Source organism: Arachis duranensis, chromosome 6, assembly GCF_000817695.3.
Source record: "Arachis duranensis cultivar V14167 chromosome 6, aradu.V14167.gnm2.J7QH, whole genome shotgun sequence".
Taxonomy (NCBI): Eukaryota; Viridiplantae; Streptophyta; class Magnoliopsida; order Fabales; family Fabaceae; genus Arachis; species Arachis duranensis.
The window spans coordinates 81,596,289-81,620,900 of NC_029777.3; the positions used below are offsets into that span (position 1 = coordinate 81,596,289).

At 32.3% G+C, this 24,612-nt stretch overlaps 2 protein-coding genes across 2 annotated transcripts in view; one reads left to right on the forward strand and one right to left on the reverse strand.

The window, feature by feature from the left end:
- The window catches only part of LOC107494170 (alpha-L-arabinofuranosidase 1), a 7,482-nt gene extending 2,990 nt beyond the window's left edge, over positions 1–4,492 (forward strand). The window contains exons 4-17 of the mRNA XM_016115202.3: positions 479–609; positions 842–998; positions 1,229–1,298; positions 1,524–1,669; positions 1,780–1,825; positions 1,965–2,017; positions 2,131–2,284; positions 2,382–2,500; positions 2,585–2,659; positions 2,778–2,881; positions 3,189–3,242; positions 3,502–3,703; positions 3,982–4,125; positions 4,230–4,492. Coding sequence (XP_015970688.1) covers positions 479–609; positions 842–998; positions 1,229–1,298; positions 1,524–1,669; positions 1,780–1,825; positions 1,965–2,017; positions 2,131–2,284; positions 2,382–2,500; positions 2,585–2,659; positions 2,778–2,881; positions 3,189–3,242; positions 3,502–3,703; positions 3,982–4,125; positions 4,230–4,328 — 1,554 coding nt within the window. The 3' untranslated portion in view covers positions 4,329–4,492. The remainder of the gene's footprint in view (positions 1–478; positions 610–841; positions 999–1,228; positions 1,299–1,523; positions 1,670–1,779; positions 1,826–1,964; positions 2,018–2,130; positions 2,285–2,381; positions 2,501–2,584; positions 2,660–2,777; positions 2,882–3,188; positions 3,243–3,501; positions 3,704–3,981; positions 4,126–4,229) is intronic.
- Positions 4,493–19,822: 15,330 nt separating this feature from the next.
- Positions 19,823–23,362, reverse strand: LOC107494171 (protein DETOXIFICATION 21). Its single transcript, XM_016115203.3, has 8 exons — positions 22,823–23,362; positions 21,563–22,101; positions 21,358–21,444; positions 21,193–21,249; positions 20,863–21,101; positions 20,392–20,510; positions 20,213–20,299; positions 19,823–20,118 (listed from the first exon to the last, which is right to left on the reverse strand). The coding sequence occupies exons 1-8, from the start codon at positions 23,087–23,089 to the stop codon at positions 20,032–20,034; spliced, it is 1,482 nt and encodes a 493-aa protein (XP_015970689.1). The 5' UTR covers positions 23,090–23,362; the 3' UTR covers positions 19,823–20,031.
- Positions 23,363–24,612: the final 1,250 nt, after the last annotated feature.

The window sequence follows — 24,612 nt, forward strand, 5'->3', positions numbered from 1 at the left end:
AAATATAAAGAAAGGATATTTTAATTTATATACTGATTTTATTATAATTCTCTTTATATATACTAATGTATTGATGGATATTAACGTTTCTATTAATTTTACTTTTTCTTTAGTCAAAATCAATTTTTTTTTGTTAAAAATTACTATCTTTGTATTAATATATATCTTTTTTTTATTTTCTTCTGTTTTTATTCTTACTACAATCACTATTATAGTTACTATAGTAACGATTTTTTTATTATATCTAAAAAAAGATGATAAGAAAAAAATATATTTTTAAAAGAAAAATTTTGATTTTGATTAAAAAATTAAAATAAAACAAAATAAGGTGTTTTAAACAAAATTAAAATGTTTTAAAGGTTAGAAACAAAATTAAAATTCAGTTAAAATAGTAGGGATTAAATTAAAGCAGTATTTTCACTAAAAAAATCACCATTATTACCTTTGATTAACTTCTTTTTTCCCCATGTATGAACAGAATATTGAGAAGGGAAAAAAATATAAACTTGTGATGTATGTTAAAGTTAAAGCTAGTGGACCAGTTGATTTACAAGTTTCATTGACGGGATCTGTTCACCGTGTTAACATGGCTTCTATTATTAGCTTTAGGTGAGTTACATTATTTAAATTAAAATAAGTGGAATTGATGATGATGATGATGATGATGGATACCCTACCCTATTTTAATTTGTAAATTTTAGACGAGAAGTTATGTTTTAAAAAGAAATTGACCACTTATCAACTTTAAAGTATCGAATTATATATTTTAAACAGTTCACATCTAAATTACACATGAAACCGCGACAAATTAGATTGCTTATATTATATACGTTCTTGGCAGCGTCATGACAGATAATAATATTTTAAAGTGGATAAAATTGGAGGGAATATTAGAATCAAAGGCAACAAATCATAATTCAAACCTTCAAATAACAACTACTACGAGAGCCATATTATGGTTAGATCAAGTATCACTTATGCCTTTGGACACATATAAGGTATGTTTTGTTAGTGTTGCTGTTATTAACTTGAGTATACCACAATTACTGTTAATTAATCTGCATTTTATTTTAGAGGATATGTGGTTTGTAAAATGTTCTTATATTTATGAAAATTTTATATTAAAAAATATTCCAAAGATTTAGTGTAGAAGTTTTAGAAATATGAAAATATTCTTATATATATAATCATCATTCTTTTTAGAAGTTTACTATTATTGTTGGTATAGGGTCATGGTTTCCGAATGGATCTTTTTAAAATGGTGGCAGATTTGAAACCAAAATTTTTGAGATTTCCAGGTATGCTAATACTATAAGTTTCAATTACATTTATTTTTTTTAAATTAAAACAATATTGATGAAACAAGAAGGAAAAAAAAAGTAATAACTGAGTTTTGAATCATAAGATATATAATGTTATGTATATATTTAGCTATCTTATACGGGAACTTGTTACTTAACTAATATTAGTTGGTCCTCTATATAAGATGTAATAATAATTGTTCATTTTTATTATTGCAATAGGTGGTTGCTTTGTTGAAGGATACTATCTGAAGAATGGATTTAAGTGGAAAAATACAATTGGAGCATGGGAGCAGAGACCCGGTCACTATGGTGATGTTTGGAAATATTGGACTGATGATGGATTTGGCTTTTTTGAGATGCTTCAAGTCGGTGCACTAATGACTTTATAATCTTAAAAAAATAGTGGCTTTTTTTTTTAAATCGGATTATGTTTAATTTGTTGTTCTATTATATTTAATGTGTTTTGTTTAAATAGTTAGCAGAGGACCTTGGTGCATTGCCAATATGGGTGTTTAATAATGGTACGTTCTCTTATTATATTAATTAACTACAACTTTAATTTTTTTTTTCTTTTAGAAAAAGAAAAGATAATAAAAATCACAATTACCTCTATGAGAATGTATGTGCCCTTGCTTATTTTCAATTAAATATATTGTTTAGGAATGAGCATTGGAGAAGAAGTTAACATGTCTGCCCTTTCACCTTTTATTCAAGTATGAAAAACCTTCACTTTTTTTAATTAATTGTAAACTCAATATATTATTATACCAATTTTTATGTATGATATTATTCTTTCTAAATTAAGATTTGTATTTAATTACAATAGGATGCCCTTGATGGCATTGAATTTGCTAAAGGTTCTCCCTCTTCAAAGTGGGGATCTGTTAGAGCTTCAATGGGACATCCTGAACCATTCGATTTCAGATTTGTTGCTGTTGGAAATGAAAATTGTTTTCCTCATCACGAAGTGCACTATCAAGGCAATCATTCTTTAATTTATTTTGTCTATGATTATTATTATTAACTACTTTATTTATTTTTCTTTTGTATTTATTTATTTATTTATTGACTGAGCAGAAAAGTACTTTAAGTTCTATGATGCTATAAAACGTGCTTATCCAGAGATTCGGATTATCTCAAATTGTGATGGTTCTAAAACGCCATTAAATCACCCTGCTGATCTCTTTGATTTCCATGTAATTTTTCAACTAAACTAATAACTACTAAACTTTATTCTTTTTTAGTTTGCCATATTTAGTGATTTTTTTTTAATTTGTTAGATATATCCAAATAATTCTATGGACATGTTTTCCAAATACTCCGTATTCGACAAGACATCAAGATCGGGTCCAAAGGTTTGATTATATTGCATACTTTTAATTTCTTTAGTGGAATTATTATTTATGAATTGTTTATTATATACATGCATTTGATAAATGAAAGATCAACTTTGTCTATTGGCTTTAAATGTAGGTGTTTGTTAGTGAATATGCTGTTGTGAAGGATGATGCAAGAAATGGAACCCTTTTGGCTGCATTGGCTGAAGCTGCATTCCTCATTGGATTAGAAAGGAACAGGTTAGGTGGCAATATAATACCGTAATGTTAGGGAGAAAAAAAAAAAACAACAGAATTTGTCTTATTTAGTATTCATTAATTGTTGCGACAATGAATGAATGTTAAATAAGGTAAGTTATCACAGTTTTTGGTTAATTTTCTTTGGTTACCAAACATTGTGGATATAATACATTGTTTTTTTTTTCTTTTTTTAATTAATTATGTTTAATTTTTGGCAAACTGGCTTTTTAATTTAAGTAATTTTCTTTATTTGATCTACCAGTTATTTACTCACATTTATTTCATTTTATCTCTTAATTTGATGCAGTGATATTGTTCACATGGTTTGCTATGCACCGCTGTTCATAAATAAAAATGGAAGGTCAATAATCTAGTTCTCTTGACCACCAACTTTTTTTTTCTTGAGAAGAAAAATGAGTTGCATATATTCTCAGTCTAAATTTTTGTCATTTCTTTTGTCCCTCTAAAATTAAGAGGGATTAAAAGTCTAAAACCAACAGAAAAAAAAAAAGAAAAGTAAAGAGAGAAAATTCAAAATAACTTATATTTATAGAGATTAAAAATATATTTTAAAGCAATAAAAGTAATTAATGTGATGAGAAATTAAATTGAATTATCAGGTATAGTTGGATTCCGGATGCAATAGCATTCAACTCCCATGAAAGCTATGGAACTCCAAGCTACTGGGTCCAACAACTTTTTAGTGAGTCAAGTGGAGCTATATATCTCAAATCAACTCTCCAAACTTCGTCTAATTCAATTGTTGCATCTGCAATTGGCTATCGAAGTTCCCAAGATTCCAAAACCTACTTAAGAGTGAAGGTAATTGCACTAATATTATACTCTAATTGTATATGATTATATAATGTGTGTGACTTAACTCGTTGTGAAAAAATTGAGCTGGCTAATCATTTTTTTCTTTTGTCATAATTTGTAGATAAAAGAGTAAAAATAGTTAGTCAACTTAATTTACTTACAATGAATCAAGTCACAATATGTACGTGTATGATTTTATTGACATTTAAGAAATCATATATACATGAAACCTAAGCTTATTGTTCATTATATATGAAATTAATTTAATATATTAAATTTTGCAGGTGGTGAATTTTGGAAGTGAAATTGAGAAGCTTCGGATAACTATTAATGGATTGAGCTCCAATGTGCAACAATCTAGATCAACAAAGACAGTGCTCACGTCATCGAACAAAATGGATGAAAATTCTTTTTCACAGCCAAACAAGGTAATAATATATATAATGTTAGGATTTAATATTTGATCATTTTCGCTCATTAGGAATTATTACAAAATTATTATATGCTTTAACTTGGTACCTTTTAAATGTAGGTTGTGCCACGAAAAAGTGCACTTGAGAATGCTAGCAACAACATGGTTGTCTCAATTTCTCCGTATTCGGTTACATCATTTGATTTATTAGTCGTATAAGACAACCAAGCCATGCTTTAATTCCAACATGAATGGAATTAGGCGAGGCAAAGACGGTTAAATCGTCTTTAAATAAAGATATTTGATCTTGTCTATTAAATAGATTATTATGTATTAAATTTTTGACACGTGATATAAATTAAAAGTATTATCTTTATTAAAAAGTGTTGTTATATTCTTAAAATCGTTATTTTTGCTCTGAAATCAATTTTTTTATTTGGAATAAACTATTGTTTTTATCTACAATGATTGTTTAGTATCATGTTACATCGGTATTTGACAGAATATAAAAAAAAAAGGTGATGTATTGTATTATGTCTCAAGGAGTGGGTCATCAATGTATGTTTTAATGTTCAAGAATATCATCATGTGAAGTTAAACCGGATGAAGTCTTAAAGTTATTCAAAACTCTACTCTTGTTTTTGCATCTTATGATGAATTCCAGAGAATACATCAACCTAGCTTATTATTGATGGCACAATCAAGAAACTGGATCAAAAAGATCCACTTTGAAGCTTGGGAGAGATGCATCACTTAGTTTCTTGGATAAATTGATCATTGAATCCTGAAGTCTCTGAAAAATGTAGCCTCTGATCTATGGGATAATTTAAAAAACAGATATATAACCAGGGTGATAGGTTCATATATAATTACAGAACTGTAAGAGAATCAACTGTAACTGCCTATTTCACAAAACTAATTCCACAAAAATCGGTTAATCTCTGTTCTTTCATCACCTAAAACTAGCCTCAAGAATCTATCTTACAAAATTATTACTACCTCGGTCCAAAATCAATAAATCAAAACAAGAGAAAATCAAATCAACCCAAATTATGCAGTTTTTTTGGTAATATATGTTAAAATTAGTTCTTATGAAAATGACATTTAATGTAAAACTTTTTTGGTAGGATAGTAGGTATGAGTGTATGACTCACGTGATTCTTAAAAAAAATATTTATTTTGCTGCCTTTTCAGATTGTATATATATATATGGTATTTCGACAAGAATAAATTTAAAATGACTAGAAACATGCATATACCTCCAAAATGCATTGCTCCCTGGGAAGGGGAAAAAATTAAAATTGCCTCAGTTGTGAATAGAGATGATGCGACTTATAAGATGGTGACAATATGATACCTGTTCAAATGGTTCACCAGATATATTTTATCAATCTACCTATACATCGATAAAATTGGCACTCCCTTACAAATTTAATATTTTTTTATTCCAACTACACATTCCATTTTTATTCATCACCAACCCTCCCATACTAAAATTCCCTGCATATATTGATTTATATCTTTCACACTGGTCACGTGGATCCACAACAAAGATTCAACACTACCACCAGGTCTAATTGTTATCCTCATTGATGGTTTTTTTTTTTTTTTTTTTTTTTGAAAATAGAAGAATTATTATTCAAGGAAATAGCGGAGCGACACTCCGCAAAAAACACATAAGATCTTAAACTAATTTAATCTTAGATGTTAGTACAAAGAGTGAAGATTATTTTACATTTATAAGACCATCTTATATAGCCGTATTATAACCAATTTAGGTTGGCCGAACAGTTAGTTTATTGGTTCATTTAAATAAGTAGCAAAAATTCAAATCCCACTTTTGTACATCCAACAATTTATTGACCAATACTAAATTTTTAAATAAAGTTCAAATTCATAATAAATTAGTCCTTTGAGTAGGTTTAACCCGACTAAAAAACTAACTCAAAGAATATCACTTTCTCATGCATTGTAAAAGCTATAACTAATTACTTTGACTTTCCTTAAAGTAAAGTCGTAGTAATTACGCTCATCAAGCCTTGAACTTGTTCTTTAATGATATATTAGAAAGTTGTTAAACTTCTTCCTTAGGAGAATCCTCATTCTCATCACCATTTGAGGATATCAGCCACTTCTCCCCCCTTCTTTGGATTGGGAGTGAAGTCAAGCATGTGTTAATTGTGTGATTGACGCTAGGATTTTTGTTAGTAAAGAATTTTATAAAAATAGTCGCGTTGTAAGTATAGATTCTGAATCAACAGAAATCTCTTCGTACAAACGTTTTGGTTGTCACAAGTAACAAACCCCTTTTAAAATTGATAACCGAGTATTTAAACCTCGGGTCGTCTTCTCAAGGAATTGCAGGGAGGTATGTTCTCATTATTGGTTATGCAAAAGTATGTTTGGGGTTTTGGATTAAGATAAAAGGTATGTTGAATGACACTTAAAATAAAATAATAACAACTGTAAAATAAATTCTTGGTAAGGTATGAGAACTGGAAGTCCTATCCTAGTTATCCTTATCAATTGTGATGAGAATTAGATTTTTCTCACACTTTGTTAACCTCTAACTATGAAGGTAAGTCAAGTGAATGAATTAATTCGAATCCTCAAGTCCCAGCCTTTCCTTGGGAAAAGTCAGAGTTATTGGATCTCGAATCAATTCTTAAAGAATTCCAATTTTCAATCAACAATGAGTTTGATAGCTCAAGAGTCACCAATTAATCAACCAAAGCCAAGAATGTAGAAAGCTAAATTAAAATCATAAATATCTGGAATACCTCAAATAACATACATTCGAAGCAATGAAATCTAACATGGGAAAGTTCATGAGCCAATTGGGCAACATAAATCAAATACAAATAAAAGCATTAAAATATCTTAAAGTAGAAGAGAAGTTAAAATAAAGAAATATTGAACCTAATGTGAAGATGAGATAAATTCCTAATTTCTAAAAATCCTAATCCTAAATTCTAAGAGAGAGGAGAGAACCTCTCTCACCAAAAACTACATCTAAAACTAAAATTGTGAATTATGATAGCATGATGAGTCTCTGCAAGTTCTCTGACTTTAATCTGTGTTTCTGGGACAAAAACTGGGTTGAAATGCGGCCCATAATCTCTATCAGCGACTTTTGTAATTCTGCAGATCGCGCACGTCACGCGATCGCGTCATCCATGCGGACGCGTCATTCGCGTTTTTCCCTGCCACGCGTTCGCGTCGTCCACGCTCCCGCGTCACTTGCGCTTTTCCAATCTGCGCGGTCGCATGAGCCATGCGACCGTGTCACTGCGAATTCCTTTCTTCCGCGCAGTCGCGTCGCTGATGCGTACGCGTCACTTCTCGTTGGTCATCTCCTCAATTTCTTGTGTTCCTTCCATTTTTGCAAGCTTCCTTCCCAATCTCTCACTCATTCATGCCCTATAAAGCCTGAAACACTTAACACACAGATCAAGACATTGAAATGTAATAAGAGAGGATTAAGATTAGCCAAATTAAGACCAAAGAAGCATGTTTTCAATCATGTAATAATTTTAGGAAGGAAATATAAATGCATGCTAATTATATGAATAAGTGGGTACTATGAATAAGTGGGTAAAGACTTGATAAAACCACTCAATTAAACACAATATAAATCATAAAATAATGGTTTATCAACCTCCCCACACTTAAACATTAGCATGTCCTCATGCTTAGCTTAAGGAGATAAAATAAATGAGTAGGAAAAAGCATGACTCATGCAATGCAACCTATGAATGTGAATGCAACTACATGCTAAAATGATTCTACCTACTTGGTAAAAAAAATAAATAAATCTTTCAAGAATAAATATGAACTGGATTTCACTAATTCAAATCACAAAATACAATATAAATAACTTACAAGAAGAAGATAGCTCATAAAAGCAGGGAACATAGAATTAAGCACTGAACCCTTACTAATAGTATATATCATTCTAACTCTCAAGTGTCTAGGGTCAATTCTCTTAATTCTCTACTAATCTTGCTTTCTATAGCTTACTCTTCATCTAACAATCAACAAAAATTTAATGCACCAATACACAAATCAAGAGGTCTTTTAAGGTTGTAATGGGGTTAGGGTCAAGGTAGGATTGTATTTGGCCAAGTAGACTAAAATCTGAATCCTTAATTAACATAAACTTTCCACCTAATTCAAGACAATCCATTTAATTAAAATACAAAATCTAACTTCCCATCAACTGTGTTTACTACATATTTATGCATTCTAAGTTTTGAGTACAGCTCATATGCATTGATTTCACTTATTTATTTTGGGGCATTTTGTCCCCTTTTATTAATTGCTCTTTTCTTTTTCTTTTTTACTTTTTTTTTCTCAATGCATATAATTAAAGTATGGAATGCAATAACATGTGTTCAACCATTATTTTGCACATTTTTACTAAAGTATACAACACCCAATTATTCAAACCAAATATTTTCAAACCCAACTTCCCCACACTTAAATCATAAGCACTTTTACTAGTCTAAGCTAACTAAGGATTCAAATTGAGGACATTATTATTTTCCGCTTAGAGTCAGTAATGAGCTAGAGTAAAGAACAAATGGGTATATTAGGCTCAAATTGGTTTGCAAAGGATGATGAAAGGGTAAGGCCATATGGGTATGTAAGCTTAGTGAAACAAAGGCCTCAATCATATCAGTGCATGCATACATCAAACAATGGAAATATAGAATTAAGCAAGACAAATATCACAATTTTAGAGAGAAAAACACTCACCAAAAATAAAATGTTGGTTGATAAAATGCAACCAATCAAATAGGCTCAAAATCTCACTGGTTTTGTGTATTCGAGCTCTAAGCTATGTTCCAAAATAATATTTCTTCAAACAAGTTTTTCAAAAAATTTTATTCAAATTAGTAAAATACTATAAAATTTTCTTGAAAAAGAAAATATTACTTTAACCAAGTGGTAAAATATGCACAAAAAATAAACATGCAATCAAACATGTAAATGCAACAATGAAAAATAAAAATTGGTGTTAAGAAGGGGCTAACTGACCCGTGGAGATCGGTATCGACCTCCCCACACTTAAAGATTGCACCATCCTCGGTGCATGCTGAAATGTACAGGTGGGTGGGTGTTGTGGATCCTCAGCTGTTGCTCGTTGTAGAAGTTTTTCTTTTACCCGTTCTGGTGTCTAGCCTGAAAAAGGGAGAGGAGAAAGGGATATGAAGTCAAAGGTGTAGAGCAAAGAGGAGGGCGGTACGAGTGAATATCATGCCAAGTAAGGAAAATAGTGAATGGAAGACATGGTCGCGATTCCATGTGATCAGTTCATCAATGGAAATATAGCAAGGCATGGGAGTATTGGATGCAATATGTTTATTAGCATGCCGGCAAGGGCATGAGTAGCATAGATCAAGTATCAAAAGCTTTAATGTATTGTTAGTCGTAAGAAACTAACAATAACATTTGTATTAACAGTTATATTTAATTAATAAAATATAAAAAGGGTTTTGTGAAAAGCAAGCATTTATAGTCGAAGATTAAAAGAAATCTTAAAAATAGTGCACAATGCCATACGGGCGTTTTCACAAACACATAGCATGCATGGTAAATAAGCTATTTGAAAGTATTAAATTGAACATGCAAGCAACCCTTTAAAAAGTAATATATAATTGTCAAATAATCCACAAAAATATAGAAAAAAATAATGACCCAAATAAAATTTCAACACCAATGAAAATAATGCAATGAATGAAAGTATGCAATTAAGTAAAGGAAAATAAAAGATAAGAAGAATGATAAGGGAAAGAAGGGAAGAAGAAGTAAGTAAGAAAGGAGGGAGGAAAAATTAGGATTGGGGAAGAAAAGATAAAATATTTTGGAATATGAGGTTAAGGTGTGCGATGCTGGCGATGCGGTCGCGTGGGTGACGCGGCCGCGTGGTGCGCAATAAGGTCAGGCGATGCGGACGCGTGGGTCACGCGATCGCCTCACTTGATTTGTGCTAGTGGCGCGACTGCAGCCTCGCATTCGCACAACTCTCTGTTTGAATTGCATTTTGCCAAAAATCTGGGTGACGCGGTCGCGTAGGTGACGCGATCGCATGGATGGTCAATTTTAAAAGACGACGCGGCCGCGTGGGGCACGCGTTCGCGTGATAGGGCTTGGGCTTCTAGCACGAGTCCAACCCAATTCCAGCACAACTTTCGGCCATGCACCTTTTTGATGTCGATTTTCATGGCACGCGACCGCGTGGGTGACGCGGTCGCGTGGGAGGCCAAAGTTCCACATGACGCGGTCGCGTGAGCGATGCGGTCACGTGGGGTCAAATTATGCTAAAGGCGCACCTCCAGCCACGCTCTCGCGTGACTCTCTGTTCAATTCTTTTCTTCCCAACGCACTAGTGACGCGGACGCGTCAGCGATGCTGTTGCGTCGCGTGCGTGTTTTCTCTTTTTTTTATTATGTAATTATGCAGTATGCAGTATGCAGTGTTAATGTAGATGCTATGAAAACTTCCAGGTTCAATGAAAATAAAATAAAATAGAAAAAAATAAACAACACGAAATAAAATTGAAAAAGAACGATCATACCATGGTGGGTTGTCTCCCACCTAGCACTTTTAGTTAAAGTCCTTAAGTTGGACCTTTGGTGAGCTTCCTGTTATGGTGGTTTATGCTTGTACTGATCCAAGATTCTCCACCAATGTTTGGAGTTCCAGTAGCCTCCGGGGTCCCAAACAAGGCGTAGAAAGCCTTCATGCAAGTTAAAGCAAGTGACAAGGCCCCAAGAGTATTGATTTCTAGATTGAATTCCGAGGTCCCAAACCTTGCTTTTGCACCCGTCTTCTTGTTGAGCAATATTGTTCCATCTGGGTGGTAAGTAGTCTAAATTCTCACTAAAGCAGCCAAACAACTTCTTAGACCCATTCAGTCGAGCTTTACACTAACCTTTGCGTTTAAATGTTGAGCACACAACCATGTTAAACCTTGCAGGATAAATCTTAGCACTGACCATCTTCTTCTTACTCTTAATACCACATAGAGTTCTAAGTTGACCATCCGTCTCCAGTAGCCCATGTTCAAGTGGAATTAGAAAGCTAAGGGATATGAATTTTACCCACTTGAATGTTGTGAAGGATGATGGCAACTTAGGGGGAGGTGTTTCTAATGAACGTGCGAGCTCCACTCCCTTGTGCTCTTCTTTGACAATTACCACCTCTTTGCAAGCTTCTTCAATATCAACCTCTTCCTCTTGGTAGCTTTCTTCTGATTCAATTTCCTCTTCATTGTTCACCAAGGGCATGGGAGGTTGTGCTTTTTCTTCCTGAATCTCTATCTCTTGATCAACCTCTTCTAAGTCTTCAACCATAACATGCTTTGGGGATTGTACACCCTCCTCAACAATAAATTCAAACTCCTTAGAAGAGGGTTCTGTGACTTGAGGTTCCCGTGGAGGTTCTGCATCTCCTAAATCTTCAACCACTTCTTCCTCTGCAACTATTATGGTTTTCTCCACTTGTTCCAGTACAAAGTCATGCTCCTTATTGTCCACTGGTGTCTCTAGTGTCTCCTTCATACTACGTTTTTCATTAGATTCTCCACATGAAGCCATGGGGGTCCCTTGAGTGTTCGAACGTCCGGAAGGTAATTGACTTATTGCTTGCTCCAATTGATGAAGGGTTGCATGAAATTGATCTATTGTTTCCTTGACTCTTGCTCCTCCTTGATGATTACCTTTCCATGACAACTCCCTTCAATTACTCCTTCACCTTCAAGGGTCTCTTCTACCTTCACCTTTAGTGCCTCCTCTAGCTCTTTATGAAGTATGGGTTCGCGAAGACGATCCGCTCTCTCTTGTTCCATATCAATAGCATCATTGGGATCATCTTGCTCTTGGATTGATGGATATGGGTGCTCTTCCATGGATGGTGGTGATGGGATGGGTGGATCATTATGTGGTTGAAAAGGAAGTGCACTAGAGCTTGATAGTTGATTGTTGAAGGTATTTGATGGTCTGATTCGGGTGGCGAGAGCTTGTATAGTAGAGTTTAGATCGGTAAATGCTTTCTCCATGGAGGTTTGGGGTGGATAGGAGGGTTCATTTGTTGGGAGAAAGGATTCATGGTAGGAAGGTGGTTCATCTTGATAAGGATATGGAGATGGTGAATATTGAGGTGGTGGTTCTGGGTATGGTTCATATGGTGGTTGGTGTGGTGAATAAGGATTCGGGTCATATGGAGGTGAATGGTGGAAAGGGACTTGTGAGTGTGGTGGTTCAAAGTTATGTTGTGAGGATGGTTTATAGGCACGGGGTGGGGCTTGTTGGTAGTTACAAGGTTGTCCACCATATCTTTCAGCTGGATATGCATTGTAGAATGGTCATCGTCCATGATATCTTGGAGGGTGTTATTGCCTAAAGGGTTGATTAGATCCTCTTAACTCCATCCATCTTGGATTGGTCTGACCTTAATTTGCAATTTCCCGGCAACGGCGCCATTTTGACGTTAGGATTTTTGCTAGTAAAGAATTTTATAAAAATAGTCGCGTTGTAAGTATAGATTCTGAACCAACTGAAATCCCTTCGTACAAACGTTTTGGTTGTCACAAGTAACAAACCCCTTTTAAAATTGATAACCGAGTATTTAAACCTCGGGTCGTCTTCTCAAGGAATTGCAGGGAGGTATGTTCTCATTATTGGTTATGTAAAAGTATGTTTGGGGTTTTGGATTAAGGTAAAAGGTATGTTGAATGACACTTAAAATAAAATAATAACAACTGTAAAATAAACTCTTGGTAAGGTATGAGAACTGGAAGTCCTATCCTAGTTATCCTTATCAATTGTGATGAGAATTGGATTTTTCTCCCACTTTGTTAACCTCTAGCTATGAAGGTAAGTCAAGTGAATGAATTAATTCGAATCCTCAAGTCCCAGTCTTTCCTTGGGAAAAGTCAGAGTTATTGGATCTCGAATCAATTCTTGAAGAATTCCAATTTTCAATCAACAATGAGTTTGATAGCTCAAGAGTCACCAATTAATCAACCAAAGCCAAGAATGTAGAAAGCTAAATTAAAATCATAAATATCTGGAATACCTCAAATAACATACATTCGAAGCAATGAAATCTAACATGGGAAAGTTCATAAGCCAATTGGGCAATATAAATCAAATACAAATAAAAGCATTAAAATATCTTAAAGTAGAAGAGAAGTTAAAATAAAGAAATATTGAACCTGATGTGAAGATGAGATAAATTCCTAATTTCTAAAAATCCTAATCCTAAATTCTAAGAGAGAGGAGAGAACCTCTCTCACCAAAAACTACATCTAAAACTAAAATTGTGAATTATGATAGCATGATGAGTCTCTGCAAGTTTCCTGACTTTAATTTGTGTTTCTGGGCCGAAAACTGGGTTGAAATGCGGCCCAGAATTTCTGCCAGTGACTTTTGTAATTCTGCAGATCGCACACGTCATGCGATCGCGTCATCCATGCGGACGCATCATTCGCATTTTTCCCTGCCACGCGTTTGCGTCGTCCACGCTCCCGCGTCACTTGCGCTTTTCCAATCCGCGCGGTCGCGTGAGCCATGCGACCGCGTCACTGCGAATTCCTTTCTTCCGCGCGGTCGCGTAGCTGACGCGTGCGCGTCACTTCTCGCTGGTCATCTCCTCAATTTCTTGTGTTCCTTCCATTTTTGCAAGCTTCTTTCCCAATCTCTCACTCATTCATGCCCTATAAAGCCTGAAATACTTAACACATAGATCAACGCATCGAAATGTAATAAGAGAGGATTAACATTAGCCAAATTAAGACCAAAGAAGCATGTTTTCAATCATGTAATAATTTTAGGAATGAAATATAAATGCATGCTAATTATATGAATAAGTGGGTAAAGACCATAATAAAACCACACAATTAAACACATTGTAAACCATAAAATAATGGTTTATCAGTAATCCATTAACAAAACTTGTGATCAAATTTCAGAGAATCTGTATTAAGACAGTTCAAGAAAACACATAATGAAATCTAGTTCTTTATAAACTTTGCATGCACATGAGTACACATTAATTGGTCTAAAATCCTCAATTTCTCCCAAATTTTCTTCAATTGGATGAACACATTTATTACCGATAACATACCTTAGTAAAGAGAATAAAACTCTTCATTTAAATTTGTCAAATGCAAGAGAATCAGATCAGAGTAGTTCGGCAATGCCCCAATTATAAAGAGCGCTCTAATACCATAACAAAATTTCTCATCAGAAAAGCAAAGCAAGAATTGAAAGAAAATTGAGATTGCTTACATTGCAAGTACAAACAGAAAACATAATATTAAAAAATTAATTGTTTAGTTAACATTAGTCAATATTTTAAAGATTACTTTATTTATTTCAAATTATAGACACTAAACCATAAATTTTAAATTATAAACTTAAATGCTAAAGTTGACTAACTAAAAATTAGTTACATATATTTTGTCGAATAGAGATCAGAAGCTCAGCTTGTAATTGTATATTAGAGTTCTTTGTTTTATATATTATCTTCCTTCCTAATGTGTTCACACTCCAACTAACTCTTCTTTCTATTCTAACTAACTATAGTATTCGGGTATACATAATTACATTACACTTTATGAGGTGTATAGATATCCTCCAATACCTTTCTTGTAGTACCAAACCTTTTATTTTTGCACAAAGAATTTATATCATTAATAAACACAAAATACACCCAACAAAATAGGTAGGAAACACAAACTAAACCACTATTTAAAAATTTATTATTAATCAATAAACTACTATATACATAAGATAATATTCAAATTTTCGATACTTATTTAAATAGAGAATGAATTAACCAATCAATTTACCTAAATTAATTTTTAGGGTTACTATATTATTTTTTAGACTTCCACCAATAACGAATTTAAGGGGCTAAGGTGGTCATGGTACCTCTAATTTTTTTTAAAAAAAATTAGTACTCTTAGTTTATTATTATTATATAATTAATATATATATTATAGATTAAATATATTTTAGTATACTAATACACTAAAAAAAATTTCCATGTTAGTAACTTAATATGTATAAATTATAATGTATATTATAATATACTAGTAATAATTAATAAATAGGTTTAAAAAATAATAAAGACGTATAAATATATAAATAATTGAAAAGTTATTGAAAAATATAGGTTTGGATTAATGTAAAAAAAAATAACAACTATAAAAAAATTATTTTGACTCTTTCTATGATAACAGTAATAATTGAATAGACTTTTTAAATAATAAAAATTATTAAAATAAGACTTTGAAATAGGATAAAAAATGAATTTTTAGCAGATTATATAATTCTACATATTGAAAAAGAGAATACTTCAAAATTTATTTCAGATGATGAATTGATAATTTTAGTTATATGAAATAATGCAGAACAAATTTAAAAATACCAAAAATCTAAAGTATGTAGTTGAATGTTGATTTTTATATAATTATTAATTTTGACCTATATACTATAAAATATATTTTATTAGTTTTTTGTTATGTTATATTTTAATTTATTTTGTATTTAATTTGGATCCCCTCTTATAAAATTTTTGGATCTGCCGCTGTCCAGCAGACCAAAAATTAATCTGTCATTGATCGAAATTTTATTTATGAATTTTTTATTGATCAATAAATTAATGCATGTATAAGACAGAATTCGAACCATTGACACTTAAGTGTACCAGTGAATCTGGATCTCCAATATTCCTTGCTTCTTTTGGCAGGCTCAACCAACACGGGCCTCATGCATCAATCAGCCCATTATCAATACTCGCTTTCTTACTAATTAGCCCAATTCCCAAAATCACAACTTCTTTTCCGATCTTAGATCTTTTTGTCTTTTAGAGAAAAGCAATTAATCAACTTATATATTCAGAGAATCAATTAAAAAAGATGGTATAAAATGTCAGGAACTTAGGATTCACCTTCTTTCAATAAAGTAACTTTGCCAAACACCTATGATCTTTTTAACCTTTTAGACAGATGTTTAAGTTAATATAGTACTGAGTATCAAATAAAATAAAAATAGTTAAGCTGATCTCATCACTTAACATTGTTTAAGACGAGACTTTTGCCATATAGAAATAATTGAGTCCACACAACTTTCACGCTCTCTTTTTCTTTTGTTTTTTCTTTACAACTTTTGTGTTTAAAACATGGCCAGCTGAAAGCTACTAATCTTTTTTAATATTCAAATCAGATTTGGAGAAAGCAGCTCTATATCATTTGTCAGCATCACAACGTGCTTAAAGCTAACTAACTACTCTTGTATTATTTATTATTTATTATTTATTAGACAAACTCAGATCAGTGACTCTAATGATGACAATTATTTATGCTTTGACGAGATAATACATCCTCACTCATGCATGTTATGAAAGGAAAATAGTTATTTCAAAATTACTATGTCTTTATGTAACGAATATGAATCGAATATCTTATACTTTAATATTTTTATGTCATACCTTGATTTATTTTTGGTGAATGCTATGGTGCCTAAAAAGTGGTGCCTATTTACTAAAAAGGGTTAAAAGTTATTATTTAATTTAAAAGATATAAGAATAAATAATTTTTAAAAAATCAAAACTTACTACAAAAAATAAATTAGACATAATTTAGACAAAAACTCATAGACACCATAAAATTGGCCTTTATTTTTTTACTCACGTCATCTTATAGCGATAAATTGATAATTGATCATTCAACCTAAATACATAAAAATAATTATTTATATATTTTATATTTTTTATTAAACTAAAACTCAAAAGCCACGCACCTTTTGCGCCATTAGTATATTATAAATTTATAATTGCTTAATTAGGACCTACAAGAATGTGGAATAGGTCCGTGCTGCATTTAAGGGTATATCCTGGGGCCTATAATGGTGCTTTTATTTATTTATGTAGCTTTTACGTTGCTCATTTGGCCGTTCGGTCATTATGGTGAAACATGTGGATTGTCTTTTTTTTTTTTCGGTTTTCCATGCTTCTAACCCGACAGGTCAAGGACTAATTTGTCGCGGTACTGAGTTCTATTTAAGGATTTGCCGCTGGCCAATAAGTTGCTGCATGTACAAGGCAGGATTCGAACCCTCGACATTTACTTAAGCGGACTAGTGAGTTAACTACTATACCAACCCAACTTGGGTATGTGGATTGTCTTTTAGAGATCTTAATTGTACCCACACAAAAAAAGTAAAATTATAATTTTGAAAACTAACAAACAAAAAAAATTGAGTAATTAGAATTAATAGTAAACTAAAATCTAAAATGATAAATAAGTGCCGGAGGGTGTTGTTTTAGTTTATACGTAGCATCCCTGGTAAAAGAGATCAATTAGGGAACTAATTATTTTTCAATTAATATTAATAAATTATTAAAAAAACCTATCTTTTTATTTTAAATTTTAAATTATTAATTTTAAATTATAAATTCTAAATATTGAATTTAATTCTAAATTCTCAAAAACATAAAAATTAAAAAAATAATTTCAAAATAAAAAAGTTGACTAATATTTATCAATTAAAAATTAATTTCATATACTTATTTTATGATAATGATACACATATAAGTTTTTTTTTAACCAAATTCAATTAAGTTAACACAAGTCCGATAACAAAAAAAACCACAAGCGCATGCAACACAGCTTTAGCTTCTCTGAGCTTTTTCAGCACATAATTTTTTGTTAGAGAGTACAAAATTTATTGACATAGAACCTAAATTTTTTATACATGGCATATAATTAAATTTTTTTTATAACAAAATTTTATCAATATAACATAGAAATTTTTACACATAATACAAAAATTTTTATTTATAGCACAAAATTTGCGCATAGCACATAAAAGTTTGCTACAAATATATTTTTAGTTGAGTGAGTTAATTATAGTCCTTTCAAAATTTTCGTAATGTGCATCAAAAGTTTTTGTGCTATACATTAAAAATTCTTGTGTTGTGTACTAAAATTTTTATGCTGTGTGTATTTTATTAGTTAGATGTTAATAGTTTGTATATGTAGTCCTTTAAAAAATTGTGTTGTGTACCGAATTTTCTATGCTATGTATCAAATTTTCTGTGGTGTGTATCGAATTTCTATGGTGTGCGTATTTTATTGGTTAGCTATCAATGTTCTAGGCATGTGCTCTTTTAAAAATTTGTGTTATAAACCAAAATTTTTGTGCTGTGTATCAAAAATTTTTGCGTTGTGGTTTGCTCTAATTTTCTGATCATATAAAAGAAGAATATGAAAAAGATATCGACAATGATAATAACGAAGAGAATGAGGATGAAAAAGAAGAAAAGAAATCAAATAAGAGAAGAGGAGAAAAAAAAGACAATGACAACATTGTTAAAAGGTGGATACTACTATGAAGATGGCAAAAATATCTTCTCATGAAGATGCTTTGGTTAAAAGTGTGGTTTATTTATTTAGCCACACTTTAAACAAAAATAACACTTTTATAAATATCAAAATCTAACCATACAATCCATCATCCAAAGGTCAAAAAGAAATATACTCATATGAAGACAATTATGCCATCTTCATTGTAGTATCTACCTTGTTAAAAAAGAAGCGTGCAGAATAAAAAGTTTGAAGACAAAGTTAAAGACGAAGAAATTGTCGACGAAAACAAAATCATGTTTAAAAGAAAAATACACATATCTGACTTTATTGAAATTTAGTCGATAAAATTGTTTGGCTGTATAGCTTTATTGCTTATTTTATATGTAATGAAATTATTGTCTAAACAACAAGAATTTAAAGTGTTTATGTACCCTCTTTTATGTTGTTTAGCTCATGCATGCATAGCTTTCTAGCTGCGGTCCAGGACAATTGACTGCATTGAGATGGACGGAATCAAATTCCACGGGTGCCACGAGGAGTTGGAATGTAATTACTATTTTAAAAAAAAAAACAGTATTACAAGTAAAATAAATGACAACACTTTATTCACAAAATTGAAATATTTAATGTTACATGTTGGAACAAAAACATTACCCTAAATCAAGGGAATGCCAAACCTACTTCTACAATGAATAGTACACAAACTCAATGTACCGCACACAAGAATTGACTCTCACCAACCACTTCCAAAAAAATTTTATTAGCTTTAGAATACAATTACAATCATCATGTTCCATGTCTGAAAATCTGGTCCCCCAACATAGGACGACGAAGCATACTGGATTTTCGCACATGATATATACGCTTTGAAACTTGCTTCCATTTGTTTATTCGTACCATACTTCGAAATTTTTAAATTTGTCATTCTATGAATTATTTTATAGTTTCTAGACAGTGTATATCTAATATCCTTATATCCAAGCAACTTCAGTTGACAAAGCAAAGTTCTCTCTACCCTGATTTGAATAATTGGACGAAAATAGCCATTTAAATTCACGCCATAATTTGGATCAAAGTTACTCTGTTTTGGTTCTAGAAAAGACTAGTCTTTTGAGATATTCGTATTTGAATATAAACCAAACTTAATTTAGTGATTAAAAAAAGTTATGAATATTAAAAACTAAACGGAGAAGCACGCTACTAAACCTAAAATAAAAGACAGTTAGCAATGTTTTATCTAAATAAATAAACAATTAAGTGGATATCATTGTACCCCTAAAAATTTAAACCAAAAAAGGGGGCAGATAGCGAAACACTGCATAGGAGTTCAGAGTGGAGCTCAAAATTCTCTTGATACTTTATTTCTTGTCCCTTTGTTCATACCAAAAGATAAAACATTATATAATAGAGGGACGAAATTAAAGAACATAAGTCCATTAATTTTCAATGCAAAACTTGCAATTAATAAAATTAATAAATAACAATACACATTCTACAATATTAATCCTTAGCTGCATTTGACTGAAATGTTAGGCAACAAAATTAACTTTCTGATGAATCCGGTTTTGATTCATGATCGAGGCCATCCATTTTAGCCCACTTGCTAATTCTTGAACGAGCTATGACCACCTGCACAAAATCATAATCAATTAATTATTTCATAATGATCATTAGTTCATAATTATAATCATAGCAGAGTTAGAATATTGAGGTCAATTTGAACCTGCTCATCCCAGTTAGTTTTGTAGGTGATTATAACAAGCACTACGGTTTGAATAAAAGTTCCAAACAACATTCCAACCCAAATTCCCTGCACAAGTGGAAAGAGATTTAGAATTTGATTATGCAGCAGAAATTTGAAGTGCAATTTGGAAAAACAAGAGTTTCAGGTTAAAATCCTACCTCGACTTGCAAATCAAGAACATGACCAAGCACAATACCGACAGGAATTCCAATGAGGTAATAGCAACCTATGTTAACATAAGCAACAATGCTTTGCCAACCGGCTCCAATCGCAACACCTATAGAAACCATACGAACGATTAAATGACTTCCCATTTACCTTTTTATCTGTCACTGTTACTTTCTGAATAAGCTTCTCTAAAGTGAGAGAGTAAAGTGATAAAATGAGTAGTTAATCCCTCTTAAATTAAGATAATGGGATCCATATATGATGAAAATTACAAGTTCAATGGTGATTTACCCTTTACTTTATCACTTTACCAATATCATCACTTTAGAGGATCTAAATTCTACCTTCTAGTATATCTTTGGATTATTGTATCTCGACACAATCCCATAGTAACAAAACTGGCAAAGTAATCTGCTTTTCTAATGTGAGATTGTAAGAACAATGAAGCTTGTGAAGAATACCTGAGAGTACGGGCTGAACGCTGTTTAGTAATATAGAGACTGATAACAATGGTGACAAATTACCGACTGCCCGGGCAACATTCTCATCTGTGGTAAATATGTAAGCAAGTCGTTCCCTAAACAACAAGAAGAATACAAACAGAAAGAACCCAATGGCCAATGATGTTAGCACAGTCACTAGGATCGAGAACTTGGCAGCCTTGGCACTTCCTCTTCCAAGCTCATTCGCCACTCGTACGCTGCAAATTATGTAAGCTGGAGTTAATTTTCCATTCTAAACTTTACTAAACATGGGAAAATAAGATTGGTAGGTCAATATAACGTTAGTACCTAGCAGCAGCCATGAACCCAAGTGATATCATCATTTCCCATCCATTGATGTTAAGACTGTAAAGAAACAAGATTTGTCAAAAGTCCATTACAATTTACACACCAAATCAATACAGCTAACAACACAACATATGAATTCTAATGAATTAATGTTTAAGGAATTACCATATAGACAGAGCATCGATTTCCACCTCTGCATTTCTCAGGTTACCTGTCAAAAGAACCAATATTGTGTTGTACCATAGCTCAAGACTGTAAAATACATCCAATTTGATCGAGTTAGGAAGACATAAAAGAAATTAAGATACTCAAACTTCTATTGTCTACTCCATTCAAGGTGTCATTCACAAAGAATTGAAAGAAAGCTCACCACAACATGGCACCGGATGAAAGCGAAAGCTTAACAACAGGCCAAAGGTCTTTGAATGCCAAGAATGAGAATCCATGCCATGTTTGCTTGCACCAACCGAAAATGAATATCAGTTGACCAAAGTTGGGAATCCAATACGCCAAACTAGTGGAGGTCATTGCACCAGGAAGACCCAATTTGTACTTCATAGTGGTAAGCCAAGAAAGGAAGATGTGAAGGACTATCGAGAAAGCTGCCAAGAAGGCGATAATGACGTTCTTGCTTTGCGACTGCAGGAATGTCTGGGTAGTGAAGGATACGATAAAGGCAAACATGATAGGAATTGACCAAAGTGAAATGGTTCCTGACACTTGTGCTATTGTTTCGTCTTGGCCCAAGAGGCTTAAAATTGGGGTGGTGAAGATGAACACCGGAAGAAGAATCAGTGAAGTCAGGAACAAAACAATCCATGATCTTTGAAGGTAAACTCCCATCATGCCATATTCCTTTGCACCGTATGCTTGACCACACAGTGTTGACAAAGCACTCGCCATTCCTAACTGCAATCATTGTAATAAAATGGGAGGAAGAACTTAGTAGTGTTAATAGGGACCATATTATGATTGCAATTGTATTTGCAGTACAAACATGTCAAGACAATTCAACAAAATAAATTCATAGCATAGTTTAAATTGAAACACAAAATACAAACAAGAAAGCACGGACAAAACCCTTGAAGTAACACCATTTTGATTGTTCTGATACCAGAAGTTCAAAAGCTTGAAATTTTTTTTCTTTTTTCATTTCAGAAAATAACAGGAATCACTATTGATTGATGGCAGAAGTTGATGCACGCCCAAAAATATTACAGAATTAAAAAAAAAATTAAATTTTAATTGATGAAGCACAGGAGAATCCTCCAGATTCCTTTTAACACAAATATTGTTCCGTCCCCAAAATAAAAATTAAAGAAAAAAAAGAGAGAAGAAGCTCTTTTTGTCAAATTTATTTAATTAAAAATAAAGAAAATTTTAGCAAGCCAGAAAATTTGACAGAATATTATGTAGAAAAAAAAACACAAAATTAACCTCTCCTGTCTTTTTTTAATTCTCCCCGAAAATTTTTACAGCCTGGAGCTCAGAATCCATCACATGGTTCGGCAATAATTTTTGCCCAACCAGAATACTCCGATTTCCGAGTATAAACCATCACGGAAAAAAAATTTAAAAAACTAACTGCAAAAGGTAAATTAGGTGAAAACTGAAAAAGATGAGAACATACCAGAATCCCGTTAGCGAACCTGATAAGAACGGTGTAAACAAGAGCGAAAGCAGCGAGTTCCTTAGAACCAAGATGTCCAACAAACGCTTGGCTTATAACTTGGATTCCAAACGTGGAAGCTCTTGTGAATATGGCTGGCGCCGCCACTATCCACATCTTCTTGCTCTCTTCCCACACCCTCCTAACCAGTGACAAGCCCTCTTCCTCTTCTACTCCTCCTGAAGAAGGCAGCAGCAGCTTCTGCTTCAGATCACCCTCCATTTTCATCTTCAGACTCTACTACTACTATGATGCTGCTTGGAGTGGCCAATGGATGGACATGCAGAAAACAAGAGTAGAGGCGTTGGTCCACGATACAAGAAGGTGAAGCGTTTCTATTGTTTTGTTTCTAGAAGGATTTCTTTTCCCTGTAGCTGCGAGCGAGGAAGGAAGCGAGTTCGGGTTTGGCAACCAAGGAGAAAGGAATCAGGAGATGGCAGAGAGCAGTGTAGTTGCAGGACTCTCTCTCTCTCTGATGGGAAATGAAATTTTAATTCGTTACTTATATTGAATTAATAAAACGTGTTGGAGTAGTAGCTGGATGGAATGGCTTCTTTGCCCCCTTACGTGGATCTCCCAACTACCTCTTCTTCTTTATTTCAATTTCTTTGTTTTATCGGTATCCATGAATGCATTGATACCAACTCTATTTTTTTTTATCGAAATAAATTAAACAAAGAAAAACAAAACAAAAAAATAAGGAACTGCTTAAATAGAGGGCAATTCTATTTAAGACTACTTTTAAACTCCTCCTAAGGTGAAAGAAGTTTCACATGCGAAAGTTGTAACTTTATCGTCATTTTTGTCATAGTATCTGCCATCGTATTTGCATCTCTCATAATCAAACGAAAGTCAACACGCTAATTCCAATGTATGATATCTCTTATTTTGAGTACCAATGGATTAATAAACCCAAAACCATCTTGAGTAACAAGATTAAATACTTCCACACAATCCGTCTCACAAATAACATCTCGTTGACCCACATCCCAAGCTAAGAGATATCCTCTCCAAATAGCAAACAATTCTCTTTGAAGAATACTATTACTCTCAATTATTCCCAAACACCCCCTTTGCCAGCTCTCGTTACAATCTCTAATAACACAAAGCAAAACCAACACTATTACCCGAACCAAAATAACTAGCATCACAATTAATCTTAAAAGTATCAATGGATGGGAGATTCCAAAAACAATTTAGAGTATAGGGAAGGGACATACGTTGAAATTCAAAAATATTTCTAAACTCTTTTTCTGAGGTTAATGCCAGACAAATCACTTTTTCCAATTCTATGCTACACTTAGAGCATCCCCCATATTAATTCTAATTTTTTTTAACTCTCTTATAAAAATATTTATGAGATTCATAAATAATAATCTAAAATTAAAAATAAAATTTATTTTTCTAATATTTAATATTAGTTCAATTAAAATTTTATATTATTTTATTAATATAATTATACGAGTCATAAAATTTTATTAGTTTTTTATTAAACTAATATTATATTTTTAAAGTAATATCAGTTTTATTTCATAAATCAATTCTAATATAAATTTTAATTATAATTCAATTCATTTCTTAAAAATATTAAAAGTGATATTATAAAAATATTTTATTAGAAATGTTCTTAGATGCTTAGAAAAAGGTATTTGAATTTTAATTTTGAAACTTTGAGTAAATTATTATTTTTGATGAACAATATTATCTACACACCAAATATAATTAATAAATTAGTTATATATATGTATATT